Source organism: Canis lupus, chromosome 22, assembly GCF_011100685.1.
Source record: "Canis lupus familiaris isolate Mischka breed German Shepherd chromosome 22, alternate assembly UU_Cfam_GSD_1.0, whole genome shotgun sequence".
NCBI classification, from domain to species: Eukaryota; Metazoa; Chordata; class Mammalia; order Carnivora; family Canidae; genus Canis; species Canis lupus.
In genome coordinates, this window is record NC_049243.1 from 47,759,837 (window position 1) to 47,780,184 (window position 20,348).

Consider the following 20,348-nt stretch of genomic DNA (forward strand, 5'->3'; position numbering starts at 1 on the left):
GCAGAGTAGTACATTTAGACTGATGGCACATAAGTTTCTTGCTTCATAGAAAATATAACTGATATATATATATTTAAAATAAAGAGAACCAACTTTTTTTTTGCTTTGTCTCAGCCATCCATCCATCCATCCATTTACCTATTCAACAAATAACTTATTAAACCCTATGCTTAAAGCAAAAGAATGAAGAAGTCTAGTCCCAACCCTACAGAATCTAGGGATGCATAGTTCTGCTCACATAACTGCACCCAAAAATGTTCATGGCTTGATTAAATGATATCAAGTGAGTACTTACATACTTATTAAGTTCTTATTACACTAATTATATACTTATGAGCTAAAACTTGATCCTCTGAAAAACAAACACTTGTGACATGTGAGTAAAACCAAATATTGCTTGCAGTTTCTGTTTGTTCATTACTAGAGGGCTTCCCCTTCTGCCTGTCCAGGTCTCTCTCTCTCTTTTTTTTTTTTTTTTTTTTTTGGTTGAGGAAAGTCTGCAGCTATACAGGTGAATGTGGGAGAAGTAAACATGTTTTAAAGTTTACTGGTTTTCACATTCATAAAAAATATCATTCAGTAATCTTCCCTTTGTAAAATGGTGATGCGCACAAATTTTTTTATAGTAACGTCATGCTTATTTTTAATACTTATTACAGAAGTCATCATGTAGTGTTCTTCAGAAGCTTAACATTCTCAAAAATGTGCTAGATTTTTCTTAGGGGTTTTCTAATAAAAATTTTTCAAGCATCTAAAATTTTGACTGATAAGTGTTGCTGCATAAGAAGCATTTTAACTACTTAGATGAAAATATAACACTGAATCATCTCCAGATTTGTTAGTATTTATGATTTCTCTTTGAAAAATAAACTATGATCTACACCAAAAATAAAATAAAACATATTAGTTCTAATTTTCAAAGCATGATGGAAGATTTTGCTACATTATGATGAAAAGGAAGGCACTTAGTAATATTCCAGGAGTGGCTCATGAAAATTTTGGTTGTAAAAGTTTAAATTAAGACACAAACCAGTGTTATCAATGTACTCTAATGCATTTACTCTAACTTATCTTTAAAATGCCCTCTGCAAAGTATTTGCCTCTATTTTGAAAATATATTTTTCAGTCTAACCATTTGATTTGAACTTGCCTTTTTGACTTCTTTTGACCCTAAATCTAGTCCTCTCCTTTAGTATTTAGTCCTTATACTTGTAGGGATATAAGATTATCTACAATTCCAAATACATATTATCCTCAGTCATGGTGTAGACTCCTAAGAAAAGTAGTTAATTTGATAGATTTCCTAAAGCAAGATTGATTGTGCCAAGAGAGAGCAAACACAATTGAAACCAAATGGATGTGACTTTTCGGTGGCAATAACAGCCCAGGTGCCCTTGGTTGACTCTAATATTGTAGTAAATAAGTTAGTATGTTAGATTTCATAGCCCCAAAGTTGTGACACTAAATCCAGAGTATGCTCCCATGGTCATTTTAGGCATGTGAATAATCTGGAGAAGCACTGTTTTCTCCTCCAAGGATGGTTAGTGATTCAGATGAAATCTTTAGTTTTAACTTTGTGTTTCTGCTGCTGGGTAACAAAGCAAACCCCACTGGATCACAGGTATCTCCCTAAAGATCTTTGTCACTGCTAGGCAAGAAACATGACTCCTAGCATGTCCGAGCAGAAGTGGCCCTGGAGACCCTGTTGTTCAGTATTTTCTCAAGTGTTTCCACTGAGGCCTCTTTAAAGCAGAGGAGAGAGGTGTTAGTCTCCTGAGTCTTAGAATGACTTACAGAAGAAGGCTTCTTATTTATCTGAAGACTCTAAATAGTACCTTCTATTCCATTATATATGTCTGCACTAATACAAAAAAATTCAAAATTACCTACCCTTGAAGTTATTTGACTTTCTCTTTTATCTCAACCCTTTTTTTTTTTTTTAGTAAAATTGATGCTTCTATAAGCTACACACTATGTTTGCGTTTGACTGTGTACCCACTCACACCCAAGTCTGACAACCACTGCTTGGTTCAGTGTCTCTTTCTCAGGGTTGGGTAAGCTGAATCCTGGAGAGGGACTGTGACTCATCCCAAATCTCCTGCCCCCGCCCCCCCCACTCCCCACCATGACCGTGCAAAAACTAACTCCGCTCTTCTAACTGCCAGCCCTACCCGCTTGTTGACAATTAGGCAATTAAGCTATTCCCCAGAGTAGTCAAGTGTATTTCAGAGAGCCTTTATTTCTTACACTTTTCCACTTTGGAAAAATAAGTGCCTTCTAGAAACTGCCTGCAGTCTAGTGAGCTAAATATATTTTCAGTGGCGGATGAGGTGAGTGAGCTAGTTACCTATGAAGGCTCTATAATCTACCTGCCCATGGACTTGTGTATTCAAGCGCTGCATCCTTTTCCTAACTCTTGATAACCAAATGCTTCTCCCTCTGAGGGAAACCATTGGAAAAGCCTAAAGTATTGGCCTAAGTCACAGAGGAGTGAACAGGACCTCCATCTTCAATGGTTCTCTGAAAATAGTGCAACTACCATTTGAGAAGCTGGATGACTCTCAGAACGCCTGTTAGCAGAGCTAACGGGGAGTTAGTGAAAGCAGCTAGTGCTATGAAGAAGTCATAGTCAGGCTTAATAAATATTTTCTGCTGCTGAGTCATTCTTACAGGAAAAAGTAGTGCAGACAGGATCATCTCTGCCAAGTGTTGCAGAGGTTATCAGCGTGGCCTTAACCAAAATTTCCACCATCAATGTTGCAATCTTCCTGCCCTGGCTTGATGAAGAACCCAGAGATGAGATGCCTTCTGACTGGGGCTCTGCTTCAAGTCCTCCAGATTCCTTCACAGACGGCGTAACTCTTGGGTCTTGGCAACAACCGAGTATAGATGAGGCAATGGAAGTTTCAAGTTCAGTGGTTAGCTCAAGGGCAAACTACATCTCTTGACTCTTAGCAGTTGTGGATTTAAGTGAGCCACACATTTCTCATTTAGATACACACTTTTGTTAAACCCTAAGAAAGTCATGTTGATTATATCTCAGTAAACAAAACATCATTTACATCTGCACATAGAGTTCTCTTGTAATTGTAAAAATTATTTCTCATTTCACCCCCAGTTAAAAAGAGACTTCGTTAGCAAAATATTGCTTTAAATGTAAAAGCACTGCTGAGTGGACAAGCTGCTTTTTCATATGTACCATTAATGACTAAAAATTGGGGGAGTTAGTGGAATATACAGGGTATAAGTAGGTAGCCATGTGATCATCTGCATACCAGAAAAGGCGTTGTTCAAGACTCTTTTTTCCTCTTATTTTATCTTGTCAGATTTGGTTTGACTCAAACTATTGGTTCTCTTAGAGAAGGAGGTCAGACCAGTTTGAGGAATAAGCAGCCTTAGAAGAGCAATTGAAGTATGCACATGGGAACGCAGGTGATAAAATCATTTTGGAAAATAATGAACAAGTAACTTGAGAGCTTGTCGTGAGGGTGGTATCACAGGTTATGCCAGGTTATTAATTTTCCAACTCAGCAGTATGCCTCTTAAAAAACACTTAAAGGAAAATGGATACGTTTTTGAAAGAAATGCAGTTGGTAGAGGAGATTAAGGAAGTGAGTGAAGTCCACAGGTCATTAGACCTGGGAAAGCAAAAGTATGTACATTTAAATAAGAATTGTGTATTTGGAAAAATATGCAGAACACGTGATTGAGAGAGCAGTGGTTCATCTACGTAATACCAAAGCACCCCCTCTCCGTTTGTTTCCCTTGCACTGGACGCTTGTGGAAATGGCCATGTCGCAAGAGAGCAGAGCCCCAGGTGTAGGCTGTAATCATCAGATTTTGCACTTTACTCCTCCTTTCATGGGATTTAGGGAGAGCACTGGCTGCTCAGTTTCCCCTTCCATAAAATGGGAAGCACGTTTGCCCTCTCAGAAGTTACTCGTGACCAAGAGCAATGCAGCCCGTGACTTATTTTTCCTTTCCCCCAGTTTCTCTGTTGCACAAATCAGAGTGGTGGCCCGCTGTTGCCATGGTGACACAGCACAGGGTGCCGTTGCTTAGAAATAACGTCAACTGGTGGCAGTGGGGAGGCAGAGCTGGAGTGGTGATCAGCCTGGGTGGGAGGAGTGCCCTGTCTGCTGTGGGGAGGAGGGGCTGTGGAGGAAGGAACAGGCCGGGGAGCTGGGTTTGACAGATCGTGTGGTGCTACCTGCCTCCAGAGATTAGCATCGTGTTACCTAATGATGCCCACCTGGGTTACATCAGAGTGTGTTACGATGTTAGAAGATGCACTTTGTTGCCAGGTTTGTCCTTTTTAAAAAAATTTTATTACTCAGAGCTCCGGGTTTTAAGTGCCGTAAATATTTGTTGTTGATTTTGATTCTAGCAGTTAGTTCAATTTCCTGAAAGGTAAGAGGGATCGTTGACTCAGACTCATTTCTGCAGCCCGCTTTATACTTGGGGCTTGAGTCATTCCTTGTCCGCAGCGATTTTAAAAACTATGGCAGGAAATTGACTTTTTTTTTTTTTTTAACTTCTAGGGTGAGTGAAATGACGTTAAAAAAAAAAAAAAACTTGTTTTAATATAATAGATTGACCTCTCCCTCATTCTGGTTTTCTGGGTTCTGCTTAAGTCAAATGGTGCTTTGTAAAGAAATTTTCATTTTGTTAAATATTCATGAAATACCATCACCTTGGCATGTGTGACCCTCATGGTATCTTTTTCATAGTGTTCAAACAGGCTAGTAGCATTCTGTACCCTTCTAGGGTCTTCTAAATCGTTGGAATGTCCAATCCAGATACTCCATATCTGGTTCCATGCCAGAATAACCGTGTTCTGCAAAGTTATTGGGTGGGGTTGGACCTGAAAAGAGGTTGCAGAATGAGGTTCTTCCCATCAGAACCTCTCTGGGATGTATTCAACTGCTGGATTACACATCTCAGAAATAAGGGGACCTGGCTATGGCCACTGTCTCAGGGGACGAGGACAGAGGAAGATTTGTTCTCTCTGGTCTGCCTTCGGAGATATGACTACACTGGGATGAGAATCCATGTGGCTCAAATATTGGGCCTTCACTTGCTACAGAATACCGGGGCCAGGGATGGCACCACTTGGAACCCAGTCTTATGAAGGAACGTATTCACACCTACTTTCAGCGACCTTCCCACCAGCAATCTTCAGGAGCCAGTATTGCTCCCATTCAGAAAGTGCGAGACCCTCCTGTAGGTCTGAGACTGTAGCAGCTCCCACCACCACACCCATGAAGACCGGGCTGGGGGCATTATTGAGTTTTTAGTGCACACTAGCAGTCAATGTGCTGTTCTAGTAGAAGAGAAAATGTAAAAAAGTATTTTTTTAATTTACTTTTTTAGTTTATTTATTTAATAATTTATTTTTTTTTAGTAAAAAAGTAAACCTTTTTTACTAGTAAAAAGTAGAGTGCAAGGTTCTAGATTTGTGTCCTTTTTGTAGGCTGTAGCTTAAGTATTCAACACCTGCTCTATCCTAGTGCTCAGTGAAAAACCCTGTCACTTCTCCACCCTACCTGGGTGCCCCCTTGGATCTGGACTCTGGAGCAGGAACACAATGGGCTCTCCAAATGCCACCTTCCCATACAGATGCTCCTGTAAGATCTCACAGCTCAAGCAGCCTGCTAACAAATCTAGGCCAAACCCGGCGGAGCTGATAAGATTTCCACAAGAGTTCCTAAAAATACATCTCTCCTTAAGTCAGCCTTGCCAATCACTGTACAATCACAGAACTTTAAGGGCAGAAGTGGCCTTAAAATTTATTGCACCCCTTCCAGTTTAAAGCTAAGAAATTGGAGTCCCAGAAAGCTGACATAATAACAACAATGAGAAATATTTCCAATCACAACATGAGGATGGAACAAAACAAACCCTAAAGACAGACGTAAACTATGGACTGTGTAGTATATTCATTCACTTATTTGTCCATTCATCCACACACTCATTCAGCAAATATTTACCGAGTGCTTACTATGTCTTACAGTTTTCGTGTTGCACTAGCTGTCAGGGATACACACAGACCTGCCCTCACCGAAGTCATTCTGGTTGGGGGTGACATTGAAAAGATAAGTAAGTACCTATGTGAGTATCTAACAATGATAAGGACTTTGCAGGGAAATAAAGCAAGGTGAGCGGGAGTATGGAGATAGGACTGAAACTATATTACATCAGGGAAGTGTCCCCATAGGCTGACATCTGAGCCCTCTGACTATGTGGGAGAGGCACATTCTCAGCAGAGGGAGCAGCGAGGCCAGAGCCCTGAGGCACGCCAACATTTAGCTGCTCAAGGACTCACCAGAGGCAAGGAAGGGTGACTTAGGGGGAGTGAACAAGGAGGCAGGAGATCAGGGAAAGTGGGCTGCTCATAAAGATCAGTTTGGGTTCTTGGCTCTTGACTTCCATACTCAGGAGGTGGGGAGCCATTGGGAATATCTGAGCGGAGAAATGACATGCTCTGATCACATTTTCAGAGGATCTTCTAGAATAATTTGTTGAGATGGGATCGTATTGGAGCATGGTGAGAAGCAGAGGAGACTGGTTAGGAACCTGTCACATTAACCCAGATTCTGGTAGTTTATTTTTTTTTTTTATTTTTTATTTTTTTTAGATTCTGGTAGTTTAGAGGAAGGTGGCAGCCATGTAGGGGGTGAGAAGGGGCTAGATTTGGGATCTGTTAGAAAGGTAGAGCCAGAGGAACTTCCTAATGGGTCAGATGGGGGCAGAGAGAGAGAGAGAGAGAGAGAGAGAGAGAGAGGAAGGGAAGGGAAGAGGCGACAGAGACAGAGAAAGGGCACAACTCTGGGGCGTTGTCACCGTCTGGTGGGCTGAGAGCCATAAACTGGGGGAGAGAATGGTGAAACAGAGCCATGGGGATTTTGCAACCAAACCGCGTGTGTGCTAGCCTGTTCCTCAGCCCCTCCACACTCACCAGCCACAGGCATGCTAGCCTCCACCTCCTCCGGTCAACACGGGCCACCGGCATAGACGCTTTGATCTCTCTTGTCTCTATTACCTTTTACCTCAAAAACACACTGGCAGGAGGTTCTCAAGAAATGTTTGTTTAAAGCCCATACCTGGGTCTTATCTCACCACTAAAGATGTCCCAGGAATCTGTCAGTCGGCTCTGCACGCAGGTTTGCTCCAGCACCTGCCTTTTCCTGCCCATTGAGATGTGTGCACGTCTCACGGCTCCTTCTGTGTGGCTGCTCAGGCTAATCTCAGGGAAGCCACTGGCTCTTCTCCCATTTCCAGAGCGCCCATGAACTAACTGATCCAGTGCCCCTTGGTTGGAGGATACCCCCCATGCCCACTTCTGACGTCACCAACCCCCACCCCCCAAGATGCTTGACACACCTAGAGGCTTCATGATGTGATATGCACTCCCGGATAGCAGATACAGTTTCCATGAGGAGAGAACAGCCTGTCCCCGAGGTCCTCAACTCCAGTCACCCCCACGGGTATTCTTGCTAGAACTCAGGCCTTGTCGTTGCTGTAAATTGCCCCATGTCCAAAGCCTTGACTTTTGAAATTGACAGTGTCCCTTCTCTGCCCCGGCTCTCAAATGCCCAAGGCAGAGGGGGAAAGTGACAAAACCATACTTTAATTTTCAGAATAGGCTCACGCTATCGCACCGAGGTCGTGCCTCCTGGGCCACTTGACATTTTTTGGCTTGATGTCGTGTCCTCTGCTGCCGCCTGTGAGGGCCATCTAAAGCTTCAGGAGCTCTCTGGAAGGCTCCAGCCCCACATCTGCCTGTCCGGGCAGGTAGAGCGTCTCCTACCAGACCCAGAGGGCAGGAGCCATCAGACAAAAGCTGCCCCATTTCATTTTCCTGCTCTCCAGCTGAAAACCAGGCTGTCTCCTTCACGCCTCACCTTCTCTCAGCCCTGCGTCCGAGAAGTGAGTGGCTTCTTTCTCGAGGGGCTTCCACTGGAGCTGGTAGCCTCATCCCTCCTGGTCCCCTGGGTCAATTCCAACTGTCTGGCCCACATCTCTGTTGTGGTTCCCCCCTTCCACTCAGGAAAGAAAGAGAAGGCTGGAAGTGAGATGGGAAACAGGCTCTCTCTCGCTCTCTGGGCACTTCACTTAGTGCAGCCTTCTAATTCTGTGAGCAAAGTCCGGGTTCACACAGGGTCACCTCCCCAGGAGCGCACAGGCAATCAGTGCCCTTCGGACTGCAAAGCAAAGAGAGTTCAAAACTTTCCCTGTTGCTACATGGGGTTCTTGAAGCACCAAATACTCCAAAGAGCTCCAGACACCGAGTGTCCACTTCCCAGCTGTCCCTTCTGCTCCCCTCTTGCAGGTGTGAGCTAGGGAAACTGCCACCTGCAAGGTCAGCAGTGACATCCCCATTCTGACGTAGAGCCACCACTAGCTGTCCACGTGTCCATGGCCTCCTCGTGGCAGTGACCCTCCTGGCTACTCCCTCCATCTAAGAGCTCTGAAATTCTCTCCCACACCCTTGAGCTGCAATATTCAGAGGATCTTTTGTCTCTCGTTATTCTTCTTTCTATAGTCTTGCTTGCTCCTCTTCCTTTTGCCACCTCTAAGTAACTGAACGGACTGTCCTTGACTCTGCTCAAGCCTTTCTCATGTCTCCCCTGAATAATACACACAGATGTAGATGCACATAAATTGATCTCTCTCCCTCCCTCTCCCTCTCTCTCTCCCAACCTTAATGGCCCTATTTTCTTTTTTTTTTTTTAATGGCCCTATTTTCAATTGGCTTCCACTTCCTGATGTCCTTCCTCCTGGGCAGAGCATCAGTGTCTACACGGGCTCCAAATTTTGAAGCCCTCTTTGACAAATTTCTTCCCTGCTCTGTTCATCCCCAAAGATCATCCATTTCTAATGAATTTACCCCAGCCACACCCTCTTCCTTTTCCTTCTCACTACTGCAATATAATTTGCGGCCTCGATTATACCTAATCTCTGGACCATTGTCATGATCGCTAACCAAGGCTATCCACCTGTGAGACCTTCTCATTTGAATGCATCCTGGGTGAATCTACTGGGGAGAGCCTCCTTCAGCCAGGGTCTTGTCTAGATCCCACCCATGCTTCCCAGTATATACCATACCAATAATCCTGATGTTTTATACCTGAGTCTACTTAGTCTTATACAGGCAACAACCCTATGGCACTGTTCTCAGTGGGGGCAGTACCACCCTGTAAATTTAAGGAAACATTTCTTTGGAAATTTAAGGGAACATTTTTCCCCCATTGTTCAGATGACTAGGGGGGCATCTCTGAAATGTAATGGGCAGGAGTACAGGATTTTGGAATCTTGCAATGTCTGTGACTCCCTCCGAGGGAAGAACCAGCCCCAAGGTTCATGACTCTCGAGTGTCCTGCTTGACATTCACATAGATAAAAATCCTGTTTATAGTGATCTGGGTCAAGATCTAAACTGTGCTTTTTGCACAAAGTGTTTTTTTTTTAATTTGATCTTTGATTTCTTTAGACAGTCCTAACATAACAATTTTTAAAGAATGCAACAATTGTATAAGTTGAGGCAAGGTTGTTCTTTAACATCTTAGGAACTGTAACAGGAATTGCTTGACATTTTGAAAAGCCACATCACTTGTCGTACCCCTGTCAGTCTGCATTTGTACCTGTCACACTCAAAATCATGCTACAGGCCTCCAGGGGTGAGCATCTGACTGCCTCATCCTATCTTCTAACATACGTGTACCTGAGTGCTGAAATTTCAAAATACACGTTGTTTATCTTATTAAACGTGACTTCCTTTGACATCTTAGGTATATTTCAATGTGGCAATAGATTGAGTTTTACAAATCATGTGCTTGTTGGATATATGATTTATTATTTTCATTTGGTGATCGTAAAAGTTATATTACAACACTTTTGTCCAAAAAAGGGAGGATTGGCAATTGTAGGTATATAGGAGGATAACATAGCCATTTGGCTGGTGATTCTGGAGAGAGAAAAGGAAAAAAGGTCAGCTGAAAAGCAGGCCTGTCCACCAGGGGCTGTGGTCAGGGAAGGAAATGGAAGTTCTGACAAAGACTTCTCTGGGAATTCAGGGGCTAGATTGCAGCCTGCAGCTCAATAATCATTTTTTCTGACTGCAGCCACTGAGTCCTGGACATCCAGGAAACCGGTAAGTGCGGTCAGTCTTAAATGGTATCTAATACAATTGCTTTTATTCTAATAAGAGCATCTCCTAACTGAATTATAAATGTTTAGATAGAAAACACAGACACAGTGAAAAAAAAACGTAATTTGAATACAAATATGTGTTGAATATATTATATCTGGCTGTCGTTTCAGGAGTATATTTAGAAATTTCTCGTCTTCTAATTAAAGATGGGATTTCTTTCTCTGCCCATTCCTGGAAATTGCAGTGAAAATGGACTGGAAATTTTCATGTGTTAAAATGAGACCTGGATTTTAGGAGTCTTTCACTTGCATTTTAAGATACAAAAGAAAATTTTATCACTGTTGTCATGAACATTGGCTTATCAGACTTGCCATCGTGACCTTGGGTGGCCAGTTTTGTTTTTCTCAAGGAAATGTATGTGAAAGTGCCTTCCAAAGAACAAAGTACCATGTAAAATGAAGGCGTCATTGTTAGCCTTGGTTCTTTCTCTGCTTAGAATGAATTTGTGTTTGGAATGAGTCTTAGAAGAACATCCATCAAAAGTCTGTCTAACTAATATTCTGGGAAGGACCTCCTAGAATTTCATAGAAAGGATTTTTCTACTTTAGTTAGACTCCATTTAATTTATAGAAATTTAGAACTTTTAGTGAGTGGAAGTTATTTCCACCTGTCACTTGCACACGCGCGTGTGTATGTGTGTGTGGTTGTGTGTGAGGTTGTGCATATGTATGGTTGTGTGTGTGGTTGTGTGTGTATGTGGTTGTGTGTGTGTATGTGTGGTCGTATGTGCATGGTGTGTGTGTGGTTGTGTGTGGTTGTGTGTGGTTGTGTGTATGTGTGGTTGTATGTGCATGGTGTGTGTGTGGTTGTGTGTGGTTGTATGTGTGTGGTTGTGTGTATGTGTGGTTGTATGTGTATGGTGTGTGTGTGGTTGTGTGTGGTGTATATGGTTATTGTGTGTGGTTGTGTGTATGTGTGGCTGTATGTGTGTGGTGTGTGTGTGGTTGTGTGTGATTGTAGGTGTGTGGTATGTGTGTGGTTGTGTGTGTGTATGTGTGGTGTTGTGTGTGCATGTGGTTGTGTGTGTGGTTGTGTGTACCTGCACATAGATGTTAGGCATATAGATGCCATAGCCGACGTTGATAAGGAATAGACGCTGTAAAGGGAGTTATATACCATTATATAGAATATACCATTTAATCTATGCTGGTTGTGGTACATATATTTATGGCTTTGGTGTTTTCGACCCCTTGATTCCAAACAGAAACTGAGCTCAGAGAGCTGAGGTGACATCACACAACTCATCAGGGTAGAGGAGCAACTAGAACCCCACATAGAAAAATCGATTATTACCACTAACGGGAATCTCCAAATGCCCTTTCATTTATATTTTCAGTAAATTAAAAAGAAACCAGTTTCAAGGTTTCATAAAGAAACATTGTCTTAAGGATGGTCACCTCTGCTGCTTCCTTCACTCCTTTCTTTCAAAGGGTCAATGAAGTCCCTTTCTACTTCTGCCCTGGGGCCTCTGTGGTTTCTGTATTTTTATTGGTCTGTTGGGCTTCTGGTGGGAAGGCCCAGTGAGGGGCCTCTTCCGGGCGGTGTGATTCCAGGCAGGATTACACCGCCTCTGGGAGGTAGGTCAGGAGGCTCAGCCCAGCCAGCGCTGGGCCGCAGCCTCTCTGGTCCCTCACCCGCCCCTGGGGGTCTGCATCTGATGGGTACGGGTGCGGCCAGTCATCGATCAGGGGACAGAGCACGCTGAGAGCTATTTTAAATCAAGCTCCAGAAATAGAAGTGGGGATGCTCAAACGTCAAGCCACTCGCAGGAAGGAGAAATCGTTCTTTAAATACATATTTGGAGAATTTAAAAAATTAAGAGGAGGAAACCCAAAGATTCTGAAAATTAGAAACTATAAAACTCAAGGAGACAGTTTCTTTATTGTAACTAGATTTACGGAAAATAAAATTAAAGGCATCCCATAAATTACTTAAGGGATAATGAGTCCTTGACTGTCTGACTCAGAAATCGGGTTGTTTAGCAGGGACCCTTTGATGAGCTCGCTAAGAGGCCCATGTCTGGCAGACAGCTAAATGCCGTAGGTGACCGAACGTGAACTGTTTTCCTTAAGGCAGTCTTAAATTTTGATCAATCTCAGCCTCAAGATCAGGCATGATTGATGTTTTCCCCTTCAAAAATGTACAAACTAGCTACAAAGCGTCAGCAAGGCGAGGACACCTGGGGTCCAAGGCCCGGGCTTGCCTGGGAGCTGAGGGGTCTGGAATGAAGGGAGGTCGCCTGGTTTAGGGAGCGCAGGCCATGCTTTCCAGACTGGCCTGCTGCACCATGGAGCAGCTGCAAAAGAACGTGAGCAGCACATTCTTTTTATACAGTCAAAAACCACAGCTTTCTGAAAATCTAACACCTAGAGGAGTTTTAAATGTATTTTGAAAAATGAAGTGTCATGTAAGTAAAGACCCTAAAAATAGCTTGAGATTATTTTGTAGAGTTGAGCAGCAAGTCCTTTGGTATTTCAGGAAATACTACAGAACTTGGTTTCTTTATCCTTGAACTTCAATCTTGCTTTTCCTTTGAAGATGGGTCCCGCAGTGAACCTCGATATTCGTTATATCGGGGCGCTACAAAGCAGCCTCTCTGTAAAGAGCTCCAGCAGAATGCGATTGAGGCTTGAGATGTCACTCACTGGGGCCACCAGCCCTCTGAGATGGTCTTCCCTCAGTCAAGGGTCCTCAAAACAATCCCCGACTCACCTCGACCAAAGGCCTGCTTCACCCTGAACAAAACCTACCGGCTAGGAGTTCATTTATTCTTGGAATTTTCATAGAATTGTGTCTGGGACAGACCTCTCAGGTGTTTTTTGCTCAGTTTGAGTTTTGTTTTGATCGAGCAGAAACACAGCCACTGAGAGAAGCCTCCAGCCAGCCCTCCTGCAAAATTATTTCTGCGGGAATGAGTAACCCCAAGGCCCTGTGATCCACTCAGGGCTGACATCCTTGTTTCCTCGACACAAATGGGGGTGGGCAGCGAGTAATGCTTACTACAGCAGTTCTCAAACTGCAGCGAGCCTCAGTCACCCTGGGAGGGCTTGTTAAAGCAGCTCGCTGGGCCCCACCCCCGGATATTAAGAGCCAGTTCCTCTGGGCGAGGCCTGAGAATCTGCATCCTAATAAGCTCTCAGGGGCCGCTGCTGCCCTGGTCCAAGTAGAACACTTTGAAAATCCCTGGGGTTTGAAGATCAAATAATTTACCCCTCGGGCAGATCCTCCCTCTCACCCCTGACCTTCTTGGCAGAAACAGGGTTAAGTCAGCCCCTGGCCCCTGCCTGAGTTTCCCCCCAGGACAATACTGAAATTCGCTATTCAGAGCCTTAACCCTTTAGTTTAGACTTTGGTCCGCATTATAATGAAGATGAGTTCCTTGGAGTTGGAGGAGGATCAGGAGTCCATTTGGCAAACATTGGTTGAGCATATTCTTCGCACCAGGCCCTGAACTCAGCATCGAGGATTTGAAACTGGTGGGGAAAGTCTATCACGCACGCAGGGCAAAGCCTGGCCCTGGCGGAGCTTACACTGGGGGCAGGCGGTTCTGGAGAAGTCAGTATTCGGCTCTTGAGAACTGGGGAGTCATACTTCCAAAGGGGCACCAGGCGCTGCTGGAAAGTGGGCTAGAGAGAGGTCATCAGAGGGGGCGCGGGGGGGGGGGGGTTTGGGAGGCAGGGGGAGGTCGGCGGGAGCAGGATTTCAGGATGCAGGGCAGGTTAGGCTGGCCAGCTCAGGGCTCAGGACCCCGAGAGAACCCCAGGCTGCCCGATGCCCGAAGAGGATGAGGAAGGGAACACCAGCGAAGAAACAGGGCCAGACAGACAGCTGGGAAGGAACACTTCTGAGTTCTGGCCGGGCTGTGAGCCGGAAGGGGCTGATCCGGATAGCATTGCCTGGCACGTTGGAAATACAACTGAAGCAGAAGTCGGAAAGAACTGAGAAAAATGGAAGCATGAGCAGAGCATTGGGAGAAGCGGAAACAGAAGGAACTGGAAAATAATGTAAGCAGGAGATGCTGCCTCCCGGTGCAGCCCAGAAACGCCTGGGAAGGGTAACAGGTGCCTTGCATATACGCAGGACCAATGGCAGCATATTGGGGCCTTTTTGAGAAGGAGAAAAAGGTGCCCTCTCCACGCGGACACATTTCCCCAGGGGCGCCTCTGGGCGGATGAACTAGAAGGTGCTGCTGGTCGTCCCCAGGCGCCCTGAGTGCCGGGGAGTGGCCTCGGCCGCTGCGTTTGCAACCAGCCCGCAGACCAAGTCTGCTCCCTGGGGATGCTTCCCGCAAGTTTGGGCAGCGCAGCACGCCCGGGGTGACTGCCTGGGCCTGAGAGTGCTGGACCCCCCTGGGAGTTAGTAGCAGCCGATGGAAGAAAGCGGGGGTCAGGCTCTTGGAAGAACACTGGGGGATTTGCATTTGGGGAAACTCCTCTGTGGGTTCCCTTCGGGTGCCAGATAAGTCGGTCTGAGAACGGAGGGGATGCTCCAGGTAAGTGGCCCCGCTGGCCCGGTCCGTCGGTCCCTTTGATCTGGAAGGCACCGGCCTGCTTTCAGCGTCTGTGGATTGGCCAGAGGGCAGGGCTAGCCATTGGTGCCGAATTCTAGCAGAGACAGGGAGCGGGGAAGTGCATTCATTCAATTAATATTCAGAGAGTAGCTCCTCCTTTCATCGCCCTGGGTCGGGACAGCACTTCACTGCTTACGGAGTATTTTTTTGTTTCCTCTGTGACCTGTCCTTCATGGCAGCAGCTGTGTAATGTAGGTGGGAACTATTATCAACATCTTACAGATGAAGAAATTAAATCTCAGAGAAAATGACCTACCCAAGGTCACATGAAGGGAACCTTTACAGAACAAAGGCTAGATGCTGGCTCATAGGACAGGGAACTTTCCGCCATTGCAGAATGTTCTATATTGGCTGAGAGAGAAAAAAATTCCAAGCTCCCAAGACATTGCAGTCAGTAGCAATATGATGAGAGCTATGTAATCTCTGAATTTTGGAGGGGCTGAAAAGAAGCAAGTGAATTTAATTTTAATGGTAATATTCAATACAACTTGTTAAAATACTATCAACACACCATGTAGTAAATATGAAACTATTAATGAAGTACTTTCACATTATTTTTTGTATGAAGTATTTGAAATCAGTGTGTATTTTACACATAAAGAACGACCCACTTAAGGAGCTGAATTCATTGGAAATTCTTATTCTGTATTTAGGTTTCATAAAATTTATGACTTAAAAGTGGATTTATGTACCCAAGTCACTCCAAGCACACTTGAAAGTTTTCCAACAACTAAACTGAGGGTCAATGTTTAAGTTAAATTTACATCAATTAAGAATAAATAAAATTTAAAATTTAGTTCCTCAGTGGCACTAGCCACATTTCAAATGCTCAGAAGCCACATGTAGCTGTGGCTTCCATACTGGAGAGCGAAGCCCTAACATGTAACCTTTCCTCCTGGGAATCTACAGTCTGGTAGATCCAATGCGTATTTTGGTCCATGTGTTAGCAGAGTTTAGTCTCATCCTTTGATAACCTATGACAAAAATTGGTTTCCTCCATCCTTTCCCATCATTGACCATCTCCTTTGGTGGTCTTCCTTAACCTCCTTCAAATCTGCTCTCTCATCCGTGTTCCACCAACTGCCTGCTGGCACCCATTCCAGGAGATGGAGGTTGTGATGGCCCAAGGGAGACAGTGTCTTTGATCACAGTAGCTCTGTAACTTTTAGGATCGAAACATAGAACAAGCTGGAAGAAAGAGGGGACTCATGAAAAGATAGCAATATATTTAGGTACAACGTGATGTACTTCCATTTCCTTCTGGAACATTGTTGACTTGCATAGGACTCTTGCCAGTGGGAAGCATGGCTCCTCTGCTTTTAAAAGCAAGTTGATCTCCCTAGAATCTGACCCTCCAAATTCTGGTTGGATTTTCATTAGTAACTAGAGATGGCAGTCTGTTTCTCCCAGGAAAATAATGACTGCTTACCCAAAACTATAAGCAAATTCCTACTCCATTCACTGGACTGGGTTGGGAGCATTATTCCTGTGTGGTTTTTAGGAATACTTGAATAATTACTCACTTGCCATCTATGCATAAATACATAAATGTTTGCCTGTTTCTTTTCCTGCACATGAAGCCATCCATGGCCAAGGTTGCACTGCCTTTGGGGATGAGCTTCTCCTTCATCTTTGTAGTCCTGTAATCCCATCAGACTCTGGTCCTTCGGACTCAGGGACTCTATGTAATATTGTGTAAATATAAACTAGATGTGGCCAACCCATCATTTTAAACCTCATTATTAGTGCCTTGGCTCCACTGAATACACAGACAGGAATGTTTTCTTGTCCCTTGCTTCCCTCATCCTTTGTTCTCCACGGGGGTTAGAGATGGGGGTTGAGGTAATGAGGATGCAGGTCCAGGCTGGTCTGCGAAACCTGACCCAGAGTAAATTTGGTTATTAAACTCATCTTCTTGAACTGCCTAGTTAAGCGAGTTGATGTTAGCTGCTGGGAACACAATGCTGCCAAACAGACAAGCAGGAGCCTGCCTGTCCCCTCAAATATTTTACAATTGGAGTTAGGTATGTGTCATAGCTCTTGAGGTTGCCGATTTTCTTACATGCACATCCAATTATTACTCATTCAAACACTTCTACTAAAAAGTAAAAGAAGTACTGGGATGGAGCAGCATTTCCTACTAGTCCCAAGAGGTGTCTTGCTAAATAAATGTTCCATGATCGGATAAGCTTGAGAGATGCCATTGTTTCTCTTCCCCTATTAGAGACTCACTCAAGAGCAGAGAAAAACAAAACCCCTATGGCAAGAAGCCTGTTCAGCCCGGTTTACCTGGAGTTAACGAAACTTAATTATCATGAGAGCTACTTTTTCAGGGACATTTGTGAGCCGCGCAAAAATTATTACTGTCTGAACTTATTTGTACATGCTGATTTAAAATAATCAACTTCCAGTTTCCGTGAAGTTCTTATTTAAAATTTTCTTAGAAGGACACCAAGGCTAGGCATGTGGGGAAGGTAGTTTGTAGCACATAAGATCTATGAAACTGATGAGCGTCTAATACTCAGTCCTTTACTCATCCTGAACCCAACAATGTTGTTACTATTTTAAGGATTCCATAATCCTTGAAAATATTAAACGCAACCAAATATGATGATTTTAGAAATCTGAACTTACTAATTATATTTTTGTTGTAGATATGTGATTTAACTCCAGCATTCTGCAGAACAGGGCAGATGGTGACTCTGCTACAACCCAAACTGAACTAAACTAAAACTAACTTGTGTTCATCCCTTGAGTCAGTGAGATGGTCATCAGTTACACTGGTCGGTAAATATTTTTTGAGGACCTAATAGCCATGAACTAAGGCACCAATGACATAGAAATGACAAATACAAATAGTCCTTGCCCTCTGAGGGCTTACAGTAGAGGGGAATTCTAACATGAAGCAAGTAGTAGGAGTAGAGAGCAAGCCTAAGAGACCTAGAATTAAATATTAGGAACCTTCGACCTATCCATTTCTATGTTCCAATGTCTGCAAACTGGAAAGGATGTAAAGAACAGGGAGCTCATGATTCATCCAAAATGCCAATACCCTTATCATATAGGAGAGACATATCCTGAATGATGGTTGATAGCGTCTCCAACAATATAATCAATGGCCTAACTGTGAAATTAATCAGAAGCCACGATTGTAATATGCTGTTTGGGCGATGAGGCGCATTAGATGGGATTGTTTCGGAATGCCTAATTATTGTGTCTGCCACACTCATGTGTTTGAGTCATTCCTAACTTTTGGACTGCTGCCTAGATTATTTCTGCAGTACGGTTGCAGTTGTGTGTTCTCTCTCTCTTTCTCTCTCTAATGCATAACTTCCCTCACTAGCCTCTAAGCTCAAAGCTCTACACTGCACTTTTGCAAATTCTAGGTAAGAGCTAAAACAGTTTGTCAAAGTGTTGATTCCACCGAGTTTGGGTGTAAGTTGATGTCTTCTTTGTGTTCTGCAGGTTCATGATTTAAAAGTGCCTGTGTGGAGTCACTTTTGCTGGGAACTGCAGCAAAAGCCCGAGCTCTCGTGGTGTTCAGATCGTTCTTCCGTCAAATACACGTCACCCTGATCTTGCAGTGGATGAAGATACCTCAAATTGTCTGACTTTGCCAACTGCTCGATTTCAGAATCTAGAAAGGTGGGGAGGAAAGAGAGATCTGGCCAAGATCTGGGCGTCTAGGTGACTTATTTTCCAGCACCGTCAACAGCTGTGAGCGTCAGAACTGAATATTCTCCCAAGGAGTGCCATGATATTGAAGTCACTTTATTAAAAACAGTGGTGGCTGCAAATCGGTCAAGAGACTCGGACATTTACAGCCAGAGATGACACTGAGCATGCTTCTGCCGCGGCCCGCAGTCTCCAAGTGGGGCATATTGATTGATGAGTGACTGCCTGCCGATAGATTCTCTCCTCACTGCTTCCTGGATTGGACTTCACTAAGCAATTTATCACTTACCTTCCGACGCACATGTGGGGGTTTTCACAACAGTAGTTTCAGAATCACCGGGACCTGGATTGATTTCATCATTTGACGGAAACGAGCAGAATCCCCGTCGTCCCTTGAGCACCATGGCCTTGAACGTGGCCCCCGTCAGAGACACAAAGTGGCTGACGTTAGAGGTCTGCAGGCAGTTCCAGAGGGGCACCTGCTCCCGCTCCGACGAGGAGTGCAAATTTGCTCACCCCCCCAAGAGCTGCCAGGTGGAGAACGGAAGAGTCATTGCCTGCTTCGATTCCCTCAAGGTAAGGGGATGCGCTTCACGTGTCCCATCCTTGGCACACTGGACTGTCCAAGGGAATGTTCTCTGTGGTACTGTCATGGGGGTTCGACGGTTATTTTTAGGCTCTATTTTCTTGTTTGTGGTGACTGGTGGGAGATTTTCACCCACGTTTTTTAGTATCGGGCATACATAAATTTTTCACAGATCCATGTTTAAATTAAAAATACATGATGGTGTATTTTGGGTCTGGCATGACATTCATGTACCCAAGAGTTTTAAATCAAAGTCTGGCTTGTGACAACTGAAGATAAATATTTTATTAACGTTTGATCTTCTGGAGGTTATATAAAGGTGAAGAAATTGAATGTGTCACTTTTATGTGCCAGTTACTCTGATTCTCCTCTCGAAGAATTTTCTACTCTTGTGGCTTTCTTTCTTGACCAAGGGCTTCCTAAAATACTTCTAAATAGGTTTTTCATTCTCTCTGACAATTTGTCATGGCTAACAGAAATTATTGAGTACACACTCAATACTCCTGAGAACCCACTATGTTAACCCATCACAGAAGGAATGAATGTAATTCAAGATGGCATCTTTCAGCTCACTATCTGGGAGGGAAAATATAGCACGTCAGCAAATAACTAATATAGTAGATAGAAAGGGACACAAGCTTTAAGGGAGAAATAGACTTCCATGGGGATACATAGAAGAGAGAGGTGGCTTCCAGCTGACTATTTCAAGAAATTTTTTAGACGGTTGAAGCAACCCAAGTTGTACACCAATGTTGACGAGGTTTGGACTTGCAGAAATAGGGGAATTATAATGAAATATCTAATTGAAAGGAAGTACAAGTGACTCAGCCCATAATTCTTTGAGGTTTATTTTGCCCTAAAATATGAATTCTGTGAATCCCAGATTGTCTAAGACAGTCCTAGCATCATCATGTATTGTTTCAAATGGAGGTAAGATACATGGCTTAAAAAGAACTTAACGTTTATATCTCTGCAAAACTTCATATAAATAAGCTTACCAAAGAGTAAAAAAAAAAAAAAAAAAAAAAAGTTGATCCATGCTCCTGGGAGGTCGTACTGCTGGGAGTTTACAAAATAGTGACGTTAGCCTGCTCTTAGATATTGAAGGATTGGGTATGTTTTGAGGGATGATTTCTAGCTTAAAGTAAAAAGTTATGTAGTTATGTCTTATGATATTTGTAAGTCAAAACTGAAATTTAAGACTTCATATATTTAAGTATATCTTAAAGGGAAAATTTGTCTAGACAGGAAAAGCAGAAGGATACATTTGTAGTCTAAGAGAAGTCTTTTAAGGGTTAAAATTTG

General features: G+C 43.7%; 1 protein-coding gene across 10 annotated transcripts in view; it reads left to right on the plus strand.

The window, feature by feature from the left end:
- MBNL2 (muscleblind like splicing regulator 2) overlaps window positions 1-20,348 on the plus strand; it is a 161,888-nt gene that overhangs the window by 32,219 nt on the left and 109,321 nt on the right. For 8 of the 10 annotated variants that reach the window (XM_038569890.1, XM_038569886.1, XM_038569893.1 and 5 more), the window contains exon 2: window positions 18,248-19,033. In XM_038569890.1, the coding sequence (XP_038425818.1) occupies window positions 18,860-19,033 (174 nt within the window). In that variant the 5' untranslated portion in view covers window positions 18,248-18,859. Of the gene's footprint in view, window positions 1-4,285; window positions 4,305-6,079; window positions 6,100-18,247; window positions 19,034-20,348 lie in introns of those variants that run through there. The other 2 variants (XM_038569889.1, XM_038569888.1) reach the window with 2 other exon arrangements.